Below are 15,832 nucleotides of genomic sequence, written 5' to 3' on the forward strand. Positions count from 1 at the left end.
AAGTAACTCAATCCGATACTTGTAGGTGCTCAATTAAATCACCTAACTTTTCATTCAAATTTCAAGATAATAAAAAATTAAATGATTGAATCAAACACCTATAAGTATCAAATTAAACTAATTATTTTGCGAAAAAAAAAAGGAGATTAAGCTGATTTTTGGTGAGACCCACTGAAAAAATAATTTACACTTGAACAAACGGCTTGAATTGTTTGTATGAAACCTAGAGTGGGCCCCACACAATAAAGTCTGGGAGAACAGACTTAATTCCCCGATTAAAAAAGAGAATATAATGCCCAAAAAATTGGGAGGCTCTTCAACCTCCTCACCAAGTAATAAACAAAGTCAACGCAAGTGTAATATGGCCCAACTGCACAATCTCCGATCATCAAATCAAGACGGCCTTCGTTTCATAAGTTTTTTCACGGCTTCATGATTTTAAAAATATTTTACAGGCTCCAACCAATAAATTTGAAATCACTAAGGTTCATGATCGGGCAATAAGCAGCCAGACATGGTTCTAAAGATGTTCACTCTTCATTCTTTTTTTGAAAAGGGTTGATTTCACATAATAGCACGAGGCACTAAAGCTTGCACCAAAAGATGAGGCAAATCCAACAAATTACACATTCAAATTGCAAGGAAAGAACAAAATTTTGAACGACTAGCCCATAATCCTCCACAAGGCGAGAACAAAGTTGGATAAAAACATACGTGACCAACTAATAATACAACTTCAAAACCAGTATCATGAACGTTCAATGAACATGGACGGTAAAAAAAACACCAGTAAGAATCTTTTTCCTGTGGTAATGTACATCACAGGGTTATTATAGCTCTTGAAATTTACTCATATTTTCTCTCCAAAAAAATTAGGTAAATTCTGTAATTGATTTAGTTTCCTATTCAAACAAAAGGAACTATAGGTAAAAATGTAGATTAAGGAAATTCCAAATAGGGGAGGGAGTTAAGGATAAAGCTTTCTTTTATTTTAAGTAATTACAATCTTATGTAGTAACAAGGATGGGTTTGACCAAAATAGTGGCTCATAGATCTGCACTTGAGTTGTTAAGGGTTGGGTAGCATGGTGCCATGATGCGGCCAATATTTTTTGATTCATCACTGGTAGGCGTTGTATTGGAAACAAAATGCCTCTTGTAACTGCTATAGGATGCGGGAACTCAAAATAGAACTTACAATTTTGCTATCAAGGTTCGCAAAATAGTTTCAAGTTATCCCCACAGAAAAGAGTGCCCTTTAAAAAGACGCTAATGCTTCTATGCTTCTATAAGATGATATGCTATGATTAGTTGCTTATTCAATGCACAATCACAATGTTTAGTCCAGCAAAGTGAAAACTCATGGCAACACTATGTTAAATGGGACTTTGTTTGTACCTCTTGGACTGCAACATCATGATGCTAAATTGCTAATATGCTATTACCATCCTTATTTCTTCAATAATGTATTAATAGGAAATGGATGTCCTATTCCACTTGAGTTGGAGACTTGAGGTCAAATGAACCAATCCGTATGCAGAGAATGACAATAGAAGCAGAAAGACGCAAGACAAAAGGGAGAGCCGGCCGGAACCCGTACCATCTCCCTTCAAACAAAAACGAGAATTTTTATTGAGGACTTTTCGACCCGCCATGCAAGCGCACCTGACATGGCAAAGGCCTCGTGAAACCTAGAATATGAAAAACATTGTGTGACCGACCTTATCCCTCTTGATGCTCAGCGAACACCACCTTCTGAATACCACCTTCTCGCTTAATCTTGCAAACAGCACCATATTGTACACTGCAAAACACACAAGGTAACAAACATGAACATTCAAACAGTGTAAGGCAGGCAATACATCAAACAGAAGCTTGGTTTCACCAAGACACTATACTTACTTGTACTAAAATGTTCATGGGAAGGAAAGACAGCCACACCAACTCCGCTTGCAACCAGTGCTCTTCACAACGCTGCATGTCACTGACTACGGTGCACCAAGAGTCACAGCCTAAACAACAATTGGCAAACTACCAAACCCCAATACAGATAATGCAGACACAAAGGAGCTATACAGTTGTCAGGACTGCCATATTCTACAACTGAACCTCCTAAATAACACCCTCATACGCAAATTTGCAGAATGCCCTTTAAACTACACAAATTATTACAATAAAACTAATATACAAAATCACATGGAAGAAATGATAACAATAATTCACATTCAGGGATGCCAAAATCCATCAATTGCATTTAGAAGGTTTGAAGCATATATTTAATTTTAGTTTTAATTAAATACAAGTTGATGAGAAGATGAGTGCACATGTTATGATGAAAATTTGCTCCTTACATGAAGTACCATTCCGCATACCAAGTGTGAAAACTAAGGTATTACCTCCTAGAGTGTTAATGGTGCTAATCCCATCCTCCTGTGCACTGACTTGGTGTGAAGGTTGGCAAATGGATGTCAGATTCGGCCCGAATCGTGTAAAAGTGGGATTATGAAGACGCTGTGAACTACTTTCCAAGGAAAAGGTAAACAGGAAAAGAAAAAAAAAAACGCAAGACGCAAAACGCAACACAAGAAGGGAGAGCCGGGCAAAAAACCCCGTGCCATCTCCCCTCCAACAACAACAAAAAACTCTTTATTAGGCGTTTCTTTGACCTGCCATGCAAGCGCACCAGACATGGCAAAGGCCGATTGACAACAATCTTAACTCTCAACACATGTAAATAATTCCACCCCTCTCAATCTCTCTCCCTCTCCCACTCTCTCACACGCATACTACCTTCTCAATTACCTCATAAACAACGGTTATAACAGTAAAAACCTCTCAATTATCTACCACTTCATACCACAAATCCCAACTAGCCCTTACATAGAACTTCGGAAATTAATCCAGGGGCTTCTTCAACCTCTTGAACTCGCATGAGGCAACGCAACGCACAGAGCCGATCCAGACAGTCAACATATGTTATGGATCTGAAAAATAGACACAAATTACTGCAATTAGCATTTCTGAACCAAAAATATCCAGAAATGGACACTAACTACGGTAATTAACATTTCTGAACCAAAGTACCACAAAAATGAACACGAATTACGAAAGTTAGCATATCTGCACCACTAATACCACAGAAAGGCCACAGATTAAGAATTTCCGACCCATAAAAACCACAGAAATGTACACAAATTAAGGAAACTAGCATTTCTGTTACAAAAATACCACATAAGTAGACCGAAGTTACGAAATCAGTATTTATGATGCAAAAAACCAAAGAAATGGACAGAAACAACGGAAATTAGAATTTCCGAACAAAAAATAACACAGGATGGATCCAAGTCACGAAATTTAGCATTCCTGGACCAAAAAATAAGTATTCGCAGCAACAAAAACTCACCTCCAGAATTTCCAAATCAATTTGTACGGAAATAAGCCTTAAAGCGGTGGTTCAGCGAATCGCAACAAGTATCTACGGAATTCGAGGAGAAAAAATCAATGAGATATCTACGTAAACTAAAATACTTTCTAGAAACAAAGGAATCGTGACGTCAAAGGACAGAAAGCTAAATACCGCTGCAGATCTGCCACGTCTGTAGAAGATTCGCGAGATCTGACGCCATGGAAGACGAGAAGACGAGTTTTGAACGCCATACCGCTCAGGAAAAAACGAATCTGATGTCGAATCGTAGATCGTCGAACGATCTACGTCGATCTGAAGATCATGGTCGAAGGTGAGAAGCAAATATGAATCGGTCTGACAGAAATGGAGGGGAGAGAGAGAGAGAGAGAGAGAGAGAGAGAGAGATGCGTAGGCGGGGCAGATGCGATGAGGAATGGAGGGTGAGAGAGATTTATTAACCGTCTAGGATCATCTAACGGCTGTGAATGCATCGCTTGTCGAAGTGTCAATCGTAGGTCGTCCGTGGCCGTAGATTCGACTATTTTTAGGTTTGGGAGATATCGACGGCTAGCGTGGTTTTTAAGCGACGCGATGAATTTTGATTAGCCACGTGTCTCGTCGTGGTTCGTAAGCAGAAGTTGTGAATTTTCAATCCAACCCTTATAGATCGAAGAATTATAATCCTCCCCTTGAGTTGTAAAATTGGGCTCCACTTTCATTATTTTTAGGGAAAAAAACTGTAATAGTCCTTGTAGTTAAGTGTTCGTGTCAATTTGGTCCCTGTAGTTATAATTGGCTCGATTTACACTCTGTACTTTCCATTTTGTTTCAATTCGGTCCAATTACTAATTTCCGTTAATCCACCGTTAGTCCTTTAAATTGCAAAATCATATGGCCTCCTTTTTTGGGGTTAAAACAGACCCGTTCAACTAAATAAGCTAACTTTCTTATTTTTTGTCCTTATTCAAATTTTTTTTCATATTTGTTAGTTTTTCGTCAATTTTTTGGGAGTTATTGCATCGTCATGACGAGAAGAATCTAAAAAGTAAAAAATTATTATCGAAATTCAATTTTTTTAATAAAGACGAAAAAATTGGCTTAGGTTTATTTTTCAACATTCCTAGTCAGGAATCAGTACATCTGTACATGGGCCAAGTGTAGGAAAATGAATGGAATGACAGGGCACTATTTTTTGTAACCACTTGGGCTGTTAAGTTAGGTTTATTGTAACCTGGTTGAGTGGTTTGTTATGTCTATATATTAGGTTATGACATGGTAAATTTGAAACTGAGTTTATATAATATTCTGACTTTTGAACATGGTTATTTATCATGTTGTGACTTTTGGATCTATATCATGTTGTGACTTTTGGACATGGTTCTATGTGCATTTTCAGTACTATGCAAAAAAAATAAGGCATCTCAGTATTTGTCCACAAGTTGAACACGTAGACAATATCAGTGGTTATGATGCCTCATGGCTGATCATGAAAATGCTGAATTCAATGGCAACTTTTTGTAGAAAATTATAACCAAATTTCTTCCCAAGTGCCTCCTTATCAATGGAGAATGGAAGAATGAGCTGTGTTTTGGTTCAGAGGTATATTAGGGCAAGAGGGGAATGAGTAGCCTTATTAAGCTAAATAAGCCAACTAGTTTATTTTTTTGTCCTTATTCAATTTTTTTTCGTATTTGTTAGTTTTTCATCATTTTTTTTGAAAATTATTGCATCGTCATAATGAGAGGAGTCTAAAAAGTAAAAAATTACGACCGAAACCTAATTTTTTTTGAATAAAGACAAAAATAAGTCAATAAGCCAATTTTTTGGTCTCTATTAAAAAAAATTGGATTTCGATCATAATTTTTTACTTTTTAGATTTCTCTCGTCATGACGATGCAATAACCCTAAAAAAATTGACGAAAAATTAACAAATATGAAAAAAATTTCAATAAGGATAAAAATAACCCAGTTGGCTTATTTAGCCTAACTAGTCTATTTTAACCCCAAAAAAGGGAGCCATATGATTTTGTTGTTTAAAAGACTAACGGCGGACTAACGGAAGTTAGTAATTGGACCAAATTGAAACGAAATGAAAAGTACAGAGTGTAAATCGAGCTAATTACAACTACAGGGACCAAATTAACACAAATACTTAACTATAGGGACTATTTCAGTTTTTTTCCCTTATTTTTATCGTTTCCAACCTTGATTTTAAATGTGAGGGTGCCAAGGTTTTCTTTTAAAGATTTATGTGCCAATTTGACATGCTAAAATTTTTAAAATACCCACTCGACTAGTACTCCGATCAATATGTCAAATTTCTTATATAAGCATATTTATTAAGTTTTCGAAAATTAAGTAGTCACATACGAATTTATGACATCATATGTTGAATTTGACAAGAGAGAATGTGTCATATCTCACACATAAACAATTGACATCTTCGTTAGGGTTGGTTCAAATACCAATTCCAATTAGCATGTAATGTCAATCTTGCATCCAATTTTAAGTTGTCCAATGGAGTAAAACGAAGGCCAAATAAGAAGGAAAGAAGGGGCATAATGGCATATTGTACTTGAAGGGCTATGACTTTTAGAGCATATCCAATCGTAGCTTCGATTTTGAGGTGCTATTGTTTGAAGACTAAAGTGACAATTTGAAATATCTGTGTTTGGTTTGTGTTTTGAAAAGTTTTTTGAAAAATAGTAGGGGTAATAAGTGGAGAGAGATAGAGAGAGAAATGTTGAAAGTAGGAGGAATCTAGAGGAAATTTTTTGAAAAATTCTTTTCAAATAGCAAAGAGAACAAGGCAAATTATAATGACATGTTCAAATATTCAAATGGTCACTTTTCTCAAAAAAATAAAAATAAAATTACATTGCCTTCAAAAATGACCATTAGAGGCGATGTGAATAGAGCTTTGGCTTGCGCTTAAGATTTAGACGTTAGTTTTGCTCTTTGTCCCTACATTTTATGTGTATTTTTCTGTGATGGTTGCAGTTTTTCTTTAATTGTATTTGGATGGATTCACTGTAAGTACTATTAGGCTTTATTGAAATGAATTTCTGATCAATAAATAAATAAATTTCTCATAAATTTGGCCTTTCAAATGACAGCTACTTGAAGCTAGTGTTGGCTTCAAAAGTAACCATTACTTTGCCACGTGGGTTTTAAAGATTCTCATTGGACATGCTCTAAACCCGATTCATTTCGAATTCAAAAATTAATTCGAACCGTTAATTTGCAGAGCTCGATATATATATATATATATGCTAATGATGAATTCAATCTTACATGTGTTATTTTGAAGTGCCTTCCCAAAATCATACTTAACATTATTTTTTAGCTATCCACGATCGAATTTACTTTGCTCATTAAGTTATTGATTTCCAATAAATTTCATTTCCACTGTACTCGATGAGTTTACAAAATGAATCTCAAATATCAACAAATTTTTGAGCTCAAAATGAAACCGTTTCTCGGAATCACAAAAGGCTGTTATGCCTTGCCCCTCCGTCCACGTATATCAATAACCAAAATACTAGCAATTATTCACTAGCAACATGAGAAGAAATTGTCTCAAGAAGAAATTCTTGAGTGCACAACTACACAAGGGGTTGTAGTGTGGCCGGATTATTTCTACACGGACAACTTGACTTTAATTCGAGCTCCTATTGATTTGGACCGTCAATTATTCGGATTAAAATTCGATTTGTTAATTGTTTAAATGGACTGTCAAATCAACCGCATTACAATCCTGTAGGACAATCCGCCCTGCAAGATGCCCGGATCCACTTCCAAATCCAACACGAGAACATTTTATCACGAATCAATACTTCAGGAAGGCTGCAAGGATTCTCTGTAGTTTTGATTCCTAAAGAGAATTCTTAAGAGAGTTCACAACTCAAATCATTCCCCATCCATTACGGATTAAACTTCGGAACCACTCCAACCACTCCAACTACAGGTGTTATTTTTAGACTTCAGGTTGGTATTGTGCATTGAGGTGCATAGCACCATGCTACGCACCTCCGAACTGTCGGATCATGCATCCAAAGGCTTGGATCTCATCTCAGCAACCAACGATCGAGAGCCGTTCATTACTGAGATAAGATCCGAGCCGTCGGATGCATGATCCAACAATTTGGAGGTGCGCAACACAGTGTTGCGCACACCATTACATAGCACCATCCCCCAATTTGTTATTTTTAAACTTCATATCCTGTCTCAAAATCAACTCATTTAAGTTTGGTTTGACCTATCTTAAAAAATTTTAAACAAAGGCTAATTCGTTCATCTTTATGAAGTATGAATACTTTTAAAAAGAAGTAGTATTCATCCGCGAAGGTCAAGCATTTTAAACTATATATAGGCCACTTAAGAAATTGTCAGGTTGCTAACTTTAAATTCCAAATTTAGTCGAGATGCAAACAAGTTGATCCAGACATCCGATCATTCAAAAAAGCAATTGTATCCGCATCAGTATACAAATACTCCTCAGATACTCGCAAATACGAAAATTGTTAGTAAGAATTTTTTTTTGAAAAGAAATTGTTAGTAAGATGGAGTACAACAAATATGGAATATTTCCGTATAGTTACATGCGTGAACTTTTAGAAAATTGAGATTGTAATATTTGCAGCTAGATGATAAGTTCTGAGTAAAGCCATGTTTGATCTTGAACTCGTAAAGAGTTTTGTAAAGAAAAAAAAAGGACAAAATCACAAGACACTAGCGAAATAGATATAACTGAAAGTCCAAGTAATTAAAAGGCAAAGAATAAACTCCAAACAACTCATAAGAGAAAAGCAACTTAGGCTCCGTTCTGCTAAAGTTTTTATTTTTTAAGTATTTATTTTATGCTTTACGAGACATGTCATTTTTTCACAACACATTACCTTTAATTAAAAAAATAAGTAGTGGAACACACCCTCAGCAAGCATCAAACGACTGCACGAAACTTACATTTCCAAGCTTGATTCACACCACATGTAAAAACCTCCTCGAGATAACCGGTGGTTTGTGCGGTCATTAACTCTACATCTCAGGATAGCAAAGATGTCAAGCAAATAAAGGAAGGTCATTGTTCTCTAAAATTCCAATGGGAAAATAAAGAAAAGGCTTTGATATACGCGTGTTTGAAATATATGTCATTGCTTGGATTACAATGGAAGTCATGACAAATCAATTGCCAAAAAGAACTTGACTCAGAAGAAACAGAGCTAACGTTCACATCAACCTTTCATTCCAGTCTTCAGTTTTTTCTACCCCCGAGTTAAGATTGCTTCGGACTGATGAACTCTTTCCACCTTCTCCAACTCTGAAAGCCCCATTTCAACCGCACTAATTAAAAACTATGCATTAGTTCTACCACTTCTTTTTTCAACAGAACAAACCAGCACCAGAAGAAAACTGGTGTGCTCTTTGGTTGCTGAAACATTCTTTCGCTTCCAGGTTCGAGAAGTCTATAGCATGGCAACGAGGTCAGATTTTGCGCAGAAGCTGCTGAACGATCTCCGGATGCGGAAAGAACGGATGGCTGCATCTCAGGGCTCGAGCCATTCGTCCCGGATGGCTGGAGGTAAGTACTATTTACATGGTATATCAGTGTAGCGTTTATAGTTTTTGATCCAACACTGACACAAACCAGTTAACCATCCGATTCTCCTTGAGTTCTGAATATCGGCTGAACATCTTTGAGGGGGGGTGGGGGGGCGGAAATTTGCGATGAATAACTTCTTGCTGAAGTTAGTCATGAACTCCGAATTATAGTGTAGAAGACAAAAGGCTACATGTACCATTATTCTTGTTCAATGTCTCCAAGTAATTGCAAAAGCAGCGTAGTGCCTACCCGCCTTCTAAAAGTTCAAGCATGAAACTGCAATGTGAAGAGAGGAACATTTTCAAATGTCAATCTCCGTCTTCAGATATTCAAATCTCTATACAGTTTTATGTTAGAAACATATAAACATGTATGTCCACAAACCTATATTCTTCGCTTTTGCGAGTGTATTTGCCTATTTTCATCACTTCCACAGGATCCTGATAGAAAGATGTGAAGTGCACCGCGAAAATTCATTATAGTTGCCCTTATGCCCAGAATTCACTGTTTTCCAAGTATAATCTCTATCTTATGCGCTGTTCAAGAAAGAAAAAAAACCCCTCAATCTCATGTATCAGATGTTTTCATATTGAGATTCAACACTTCGGTTGAGCAAACCATCGTACGATACCAGGAAGTTTAAATGCATTTGCACCAATTACACCACCATTATAACCCAAAAACAAATTACACTCTACCGAAGTTATGATGACCCAAGTATTTTTGAAGCAGGATTGCAGAGAGAACATAAAGATACAGGAAAAAAAAACAGGAAAATAGAGCAACTACAAGAAAATTACTACATACCACACCAGACTCCGTACGAACCATCATCCATAGTTTCCAGGGAAAAAAACTTCGGAATTGGTGAGCTTGAAAATCTGAGGAAGGCTGAGTGATGAGCTAAATTCACGCGTATAGAAAAATTTCTGTTAGCGAATTTATGCAAAAGTGTTAAACTTCTCCACTTTCACACTTGTTGGAACAGAGGCGCATGGAAAGATGTCACCAAATTACAAAGGCTCCCGACAAATGAAGGCATCACAATCAGTAAGTGAATTTTAACACTCCTGACTATCGATATCTTGAAACAGTTCAGCAGTGCAAACTGTAAACTGTAAACCTAAAGTATTTCCTATTCCTGGTAGGCTAGTTCCACTTCCAGACCAGCAAGCTCACAGAGAAGGTCGAGCAATAGCACCAGATCCCCTAACCTTGAAGAAACTTCAAATCAGCTTGTTCCTTACGGAGGAGGCCGAAATACACGACAAACGGGAAATTTATCCATGGCCCTTGCTATTGCTTTTGAACATGGAGCCAAACTCACTAAATTGGACTCCTCCGGCAGAAATAGTTCAATGCTGAGTTTCCTGCTCGGGAAGTCTGAAAGAAGCAGCAGCTTCCGGATGAGTGGATCTTCAAGCCAGTTTTTCCCCACCTTCTCCCAAGCCCACATAAATGAGATATCGAAAGGGGCACAGAAATTGAACCAAATCCTAACAGCTTGCTCCAATGGCCTCAGCTTTGATGGGTATTCAATAGAAATTGGAAAGGAACTGCTGAAAGGTGCCATGGATTTAGAAGAGTCATTGAGAATGCTTGTGAACCTTCAGGAAGCTGAGGAGTACATGATTCCCCCTCAGAGAAAGAACCGAATAAGATTGCTGGAGGAGGGTGAAGAGGATGAAGAAAGCACAGTCAAAATATCTGAACAGAAGCAAGTTGCTAGGCCAAGGTTCTCCTTCGATAAGCCCTCAAGGAAGGTTACAAATACATCCTCAAGTGAGGCTCCAAGTCTTTCCAGAAAACAAGCTGTGAGTAACTTAATGTTGGTGCCTCACAAGAGGTCAGCTAGTTGTGGCCCTGATTTCAGACCACTTGCGGCATTCTCAGAACTGAAGGATCACACAACACCATCACAGGCAAAAACAGATAAAGGCAAAATTCCGAATGTGATTGCTAAACTTATGGGACTTGAAGAACTACCACAAGTTGCAGATTCAAAGAGCACAGCGAAAGTATCAAGCTCAAAGCAGAAAGAAGAGATGGTTTCAAAGAAGATCCCACACACAAGTACCAAAAATGCTGTTCCACATCTGTCTATAGAGAAAAAATTAGTACAATCCAAATATACAGGAGCAGCTAAATCACCAAGTTCAATTTCAGAGTCTCGGGATATCCAAGTGGCTCGAAATGCCATCTCTGAATCAGTGGTTCCAAATGGAACACTGCTCTGGAAGGACCAGCAAAGCAACATAGGCCAGTTGTACAAATTTATGGGAAGCCAAAACGAATTTCAGGAGGCGAGAAGAGAGGATAATTCAATGCACAGACGACAAACAACTATGAAAGGGGAAGAAACCAAGCAACCGGTCCAAAAGGATGATGTCCAGAAACATAAAACTTTGGAAGCTGTGAATAAAATCAGAGGTAAGGAAAGCAGTCTTCAAGAAGAAAAAAGAAACGGAAACAGAATTCCTCCAAGCAATCCAAAAAAGCCCCAGTATGATCATGGAATGCATCAACAGCAAACCCAACCAACATCTGAGCTTCAAGAAGATAAGAATCAAGCAGAAAATAAAGAGCAGCAACATGCAAAACAAAAGGTCAAGTTCATAAAACAGAAAGGAATTGATGCAGAACCCAAGGATCCATCACAATCAATGCATGATGCTATTGGTTTGCAAATGAAGCAGCACTATGGAAACCAAGAAATACATAATAAAAGAAGTTCTACAGAAGTTAAGGGTGAACGGCCATTGAAATGGCTGCCAAAAAGCAAAAACCAGGAAGAACTTAGTGCATATGGAAGTTTAACTAAGTTGAAGATCCATACGAGGAATTCAAAGAATGGAAACTCCGATCAAAATGCATATCCACGAGAATTAGGATCTGAAAAAGACAATGCAAAAGGAAGCATTCCATCTATTGCAAAAGAGAAACCTGACCACTTCCCAACCATGCGAAAAAAGGACAATCATATGAAAGTGCATAAAAGTGAGAGCCCCCGAAATATAGATGTACTGACAAGAAGGAATGGAACTCTCCGTAACTCAAGGCCACTCAAGCATCAGATTCCGATATTGCATGGAATGAAGCAGAAGAGGCTTGAAAAGACCAGCAGTTCAAAAGGAACAGAACAGGTGAGTAGCAGCTTCTCCAAAGAAGCAACAGCACAGAACCTCCGTCCCAGGGAATCAGAAGCAAGTATTGAATTGCAGAATGTGGCACTACCACAGAATAAAGAAGGCGAACAGGCTCCAAATTTGTACAGTTCTGAGGCAGATGAGCTCCACATGCAAAGCATAACACAGTTCCCTATTCCAAATGAAACTGTAAGTTTATGCATTTTTTTTTGCATCAATTGCACCATATAAGTCTCTCTCTCTCTCTCTCTCTCTCTCTCTGTGTGAGCGCGCGCGCGCGCAAAATACAAGGGAAAGAAAAAGGAAATAATGCAGCAACCAAGACACGGAAAACCAAAACAATGCAAATACAGCCATTCATGTCACCCCACTATATCAAGTGTAGTTTAACTATTGTGTAAAATCACACCACAGTTTCCCTAGAAATGCATATTTATAAAAGTTGGCAGCACCCTAATTATATTTACCGGATGTATGCAGTGCCAAAGCAAACTCTCAGCACTATCTGCAGTACCTATTGATAGCCAATACCAAGCACCTGTTTTCATCGAGGGTCATGAACAGAAGTCTCTGGAAACTGCATCAAGTCCACTTATGGGTAAGTGCAAATGTCCAACATTGCAATTCAAATTAAGTTCCACCCTCCTGAAGATGAAACCAACGATTCATTTTCAACCAAAGGGCATAAGAAGGAAATGAAAAAAGACTTTGTCAATCTCCCTGAATGGCAAGATCTAACTCATCCTCCTAAGCGTTCGTCCTGAAGCAAGATACCAATTCCCTGCATTATGGAAACATTTCAGCCCGTTTACTGATTTATGTTTATCAAAAAAAGGCACTCCTAACAACCTCTCTATATAAGCCCACCTCAAAATCACTATGCCTGCCATAACCCCCCGGGAGGTTGGTTGGATGGCTAGACTCTTGGGATGTTATCCTAGGGGTCTCAAATTCACCTCTTGGCAAATGCCAAAGTCCTTGCTCTTTGCCCATTACAGGAGATTGGGGTCCTCAGTACCTCAGGTTTGGGTGTTGAGTCACAGGGACTTGAGATGGGCCAGAGGCACAACCCGGCTGCTAAAGTGGTTGTGTCCCCTAAATGTTCAGGAAAAAAAATAATCACCTCCATGACGTAATAGACACCTCAACACCTGTCGAAGAATACTTATTTCAATAACACATATCACTTCTCTATCCTTCTTTGCCTAAATCCAGGTTTCAGTCAAATATGACATTTGGCACACAAAAAAGAAGAAGAAGAAATCGCCATCCTTCTTTGCCTGGATCTCAGCTTCCTGGTTCTAGTCAAATATGGCATTTGCATATAAATCAGAACTTCTGTTTGCAGAAGATTAGTAGTTGAAGTAATTGAACCTCGTCTTTTTTATGTTGCAGGAGTTGATGGAGGAAACACCGAAATCACTTGCCTTCCACTGCATGAACAGAAGGATATTCCGGCACCACGACCACAAGAGAACCTGACGGAAAACGAAATAAATCTCAAGAAGATATTGATCAAAAGTCAAATTTTCCTGAACACGGCAGAGGTACTGTTCAAACTGAACATACCCTTTGACGTCCTTCCTGTCACTGAATATGGCCATCAAGATGAAGACAGCAACCTTGTATTAGACTGTGGGTTCGAAATAATGAAAAGAAAAGGACGAAGACAGGAGCTCACTGTTCATTCCCACCTCAACATATCAATCATCTCCATGAAGGTAACATCTCTGGATGACTTGGTGAAGCAAATATATAAGGACTTGGGAAAGTTGAAATTCAACGACTTGAACGGGTGTGATGGATATAAGGAAGCAGAGCACCTGCGAAAAATGCTCACGAGAGACGTTCAAAATAGAGATGCAGATGTGAACGGTATGTGGGACTTGGGTTGGCACGAGATGATGTTTGCGATTCTTGAGAAAGATGAGCTCGTAAGGGATGTGGAGAAGTATTTACTCAACGGAGTGATAGATGAGGTCATGACAGATCTGCTTGATCTGAGTGTTGTTTTATTTGACTGAAGAATAACAAGCAACGACAACAACAACAATAATACGCAGTGTTTGTAATTTGAGCGACACTCGTTTGATAACTTCCATACATGTAAAGCAAAATTCAAATAGCTCGCGGTTTCGCAATATGAAATCAAAAGTTAATAGTTATGTTTCGCAATCTCACGTGTCTGTAGTAATCCTATGTTACCACATTCCAAATCCATTTTCGCTTATCGTACGATTTTCGAAAGCAAGACCCATTCGTCGTGTCGTGATAGAGTCACTGAGGAATAATTACCTCCTATGATCATTAAGATCAATAATGCATTGTGTGAGATACTGCTAAAGCTTCTTATGGAATTTGTAATAAGCAGCGAATGACTATCTGCAATTATAGATTAGCTAGACTGACAAAGATAAGTGAAACTAAGCTATCACCCCAACTTAGTATGGCGATTGGCGATCGATGAACCATTCTACCGAACAAAGAAGGAATCAAACGATTCAGATATATATAACGTTGGGAGTAAATGCATAGAACATCGTAAAGCGTACCTGGTGATGGAAGTGAGGGGTTTAATGTCATCTTTATCCGATGATCGACTGTAGACAATGCAGAAACGGGAAACAGAAAGAACCAATTTCTGAAACACAACCGCGAAAATCATATCCAAAATGAACCTCGTACTCTCGCAGTCAGGCTTTGTTTGGTTTTTAGGGAAAGTGAGGGAAAGAAAATGAGAGGGAAATTGGGGGAAAATTGGAGAGAAATTTTAATATTCATATAACATGAATTAACAGCTCGTTTGGTACGCGAGAGTTTGAGAGATGAAAATAAACAGGTCGTTTGGAAGGGGAAGAAAGAGAGAGGGTGACGGAGACCGGAACACATTCCAAGTCCAGTTCTATTTCTCGCCAAAAGTGGCAAGATTTTGTGAGAGAAGGGAGTGCGTGGCCCACCCCTCGTTAGATCATCGTCAAACGAGTGGCTGTGCATCACCGAAGAAGAGAGAGAGTACCAGATTTGTCGGAGATTAGAGGGAGAGAATTTCAGCTCGTCGGAAAGTTGCCGGAACTCTATTAGTTCGCCTGAGAGAATTTGATTTCTCACTGTTATTTGTTATTTGGATAAGAGGGTAAGAAATCACACCCATTTCTTTTCTTTTCTTTTCCATTCTAATAAAAAAGAACACACTCCTTTTCTTTTCTTTTTTTCTCACTTCTCCATTCAAAGTGGTTGTAAATTTTCTCTCATCTTTCTCTCAGATCCAAACAATTTGAGAGAAAAAATTTAACTTTCCTTTATTTTATCTCCCTTTCTCTAAGTTCCGAACATTGGAGTTTCATATTGCACTCTTTGATTTTTGAACAATTGTAAGCTACGCCCCCCTTGGCCTAATTTTTTTGACTTTTCTTTTTAAGGAATTAAATGGTTATTTTCTCTTAATCTTTTAAGACACAGGTAAAAAATTTATTTCATATTTTCATCTTGACAAGACCCAAAAAGACTTCAAAAGATTGTCTAAAGACCCAAAAAGATATGAACCAAGGTTAAAATATTATATTTTTGTGTGTTCTTTGTCGTTTAATATAAATTTTTTTCAACTTTCGTCAATATCTTTGTTCTTTTTTGATTCCTCTCTTAAGCTGAACAATGGAATGTGAAAATTATAAGAATTAAG

General features: G+C 38.0%; 1 protein-coding gene and 2 long non-coding RNA genes across 5 annotated transcripts; 1 reads left to right on the plus strand and 2 right to left on the minus strand.

Moving 5' to 3' along the window:
- Nucleotides 1–540: 540 nt before the first annotated feature.
- Nucleotides 541–3,849, minus strand: LOC131331046 (uncharacterized). Its single transcript, XR_009201300.1, has 5 exons — nucleotides 3,577–3,849; nucleotides 3,403–3,474; nucleotides 1,902–2,983; nucleotides 1,194–1,803; nucleotides 541–1,161 (listed from the first exon to the last, which is right to left on the minus strand). It is a non-coding gene; the product is annotated as an uncharacterized LOC131331046 (long non-coding RNA).
- Nucleotides 3,850–8,507: 4,658 nt separating this feature from the next.
- LOC131331048 (uncharacterized) lies at nucleotides 8,508–15,160 on the minus strand. 3 transcript variants are annotated; one of them, XR_009201301.1, is made up of 7 exons: nucleotides 14,706–15,160; nucleotides 13,723–13,976; nucleotides 13,021–13,631; nucleotides 12,668–12,934; nucleotides 9,815–9,888; nucleotides 9,392–9,543; nucleotides 8,508–9,283 (listed from the first exon to the last, which is right to left on the minus strand). It is a non-coding gene; the product is annotated as an uncharacterized LOC131331048 (long non-coding RNA). The 3 variants fall into 3 exon arrangements; XR_009201302.1 differs by lacking the exon at nucleotides 9,815–9,888; XR_009201303.1 differs by lacking the exon at nucleotides 13,723–13,976 and having other exon boundaries at nucleotides 14,706–15,152.
- Nucleotides 8,853–14,328, plus strand: LOC131331047 (uncharacterized). The gene is made up of 5 exons (XM_058364861.1): nucleotides 8,853–8,986; nucleotides 9,996–10,057; nucleotides 10,156–12,342; nucleotides 12,634–12,751; nucleotides 13,549–14,328. Exons 1-5 carry the CDS (start codon nucleotides 8,878–8,880, stop codon nucleotides 14,175–14,177), a joined length of 3,105 nt encoding a protein of 1,034 aa, XP_058220844.1. The 5' UTR covers nucleotides 8,853–8,877; the 3' UTR covers nucleotides 14,178–14,328.
- Nucleotides 15,161–15,832: the final 672 nt, after the last annotated feature.

The sequence above is a fragment of the Rhododendron vialii genome, chromosome 6a (genome assembly GCF_030253575.1).
Source record: "Rhododendron vialii isolate Sample 1 chromosome 6a, ASM3025357v1".
NCBI classification, from domain to species: domain Eukaryota; kingdom Viridiplantae; phylum Streptophyta; class Magnoliopsida; order Ericales; family Ericaceae; genus Rhododendron; species Rhododendron vialii.

Coding starts and splice junctions, on each gene's coding strand:
- LOC131331047 (XM_058364861.1), top strand. CDS start 8,878: ATGGCAACGAGGTCAGATTTTGCGCAGAAGCTGCTGAACGATCTCCGG. Junction 8,987..9,995: donor TTCGTCCCGGATGGCTGGAG/GTAAGTACTATT, acceptor TTGTTGGAACAG/AGGCGCATGGAAAGATGTCA. Junction 10,058..10,155: donor AAATGAAGGCATCACAATCA/GTAAGTGAATTT, acceptor TATTCCTGGTAG/GCTAGTTCCACTTCCAGACC.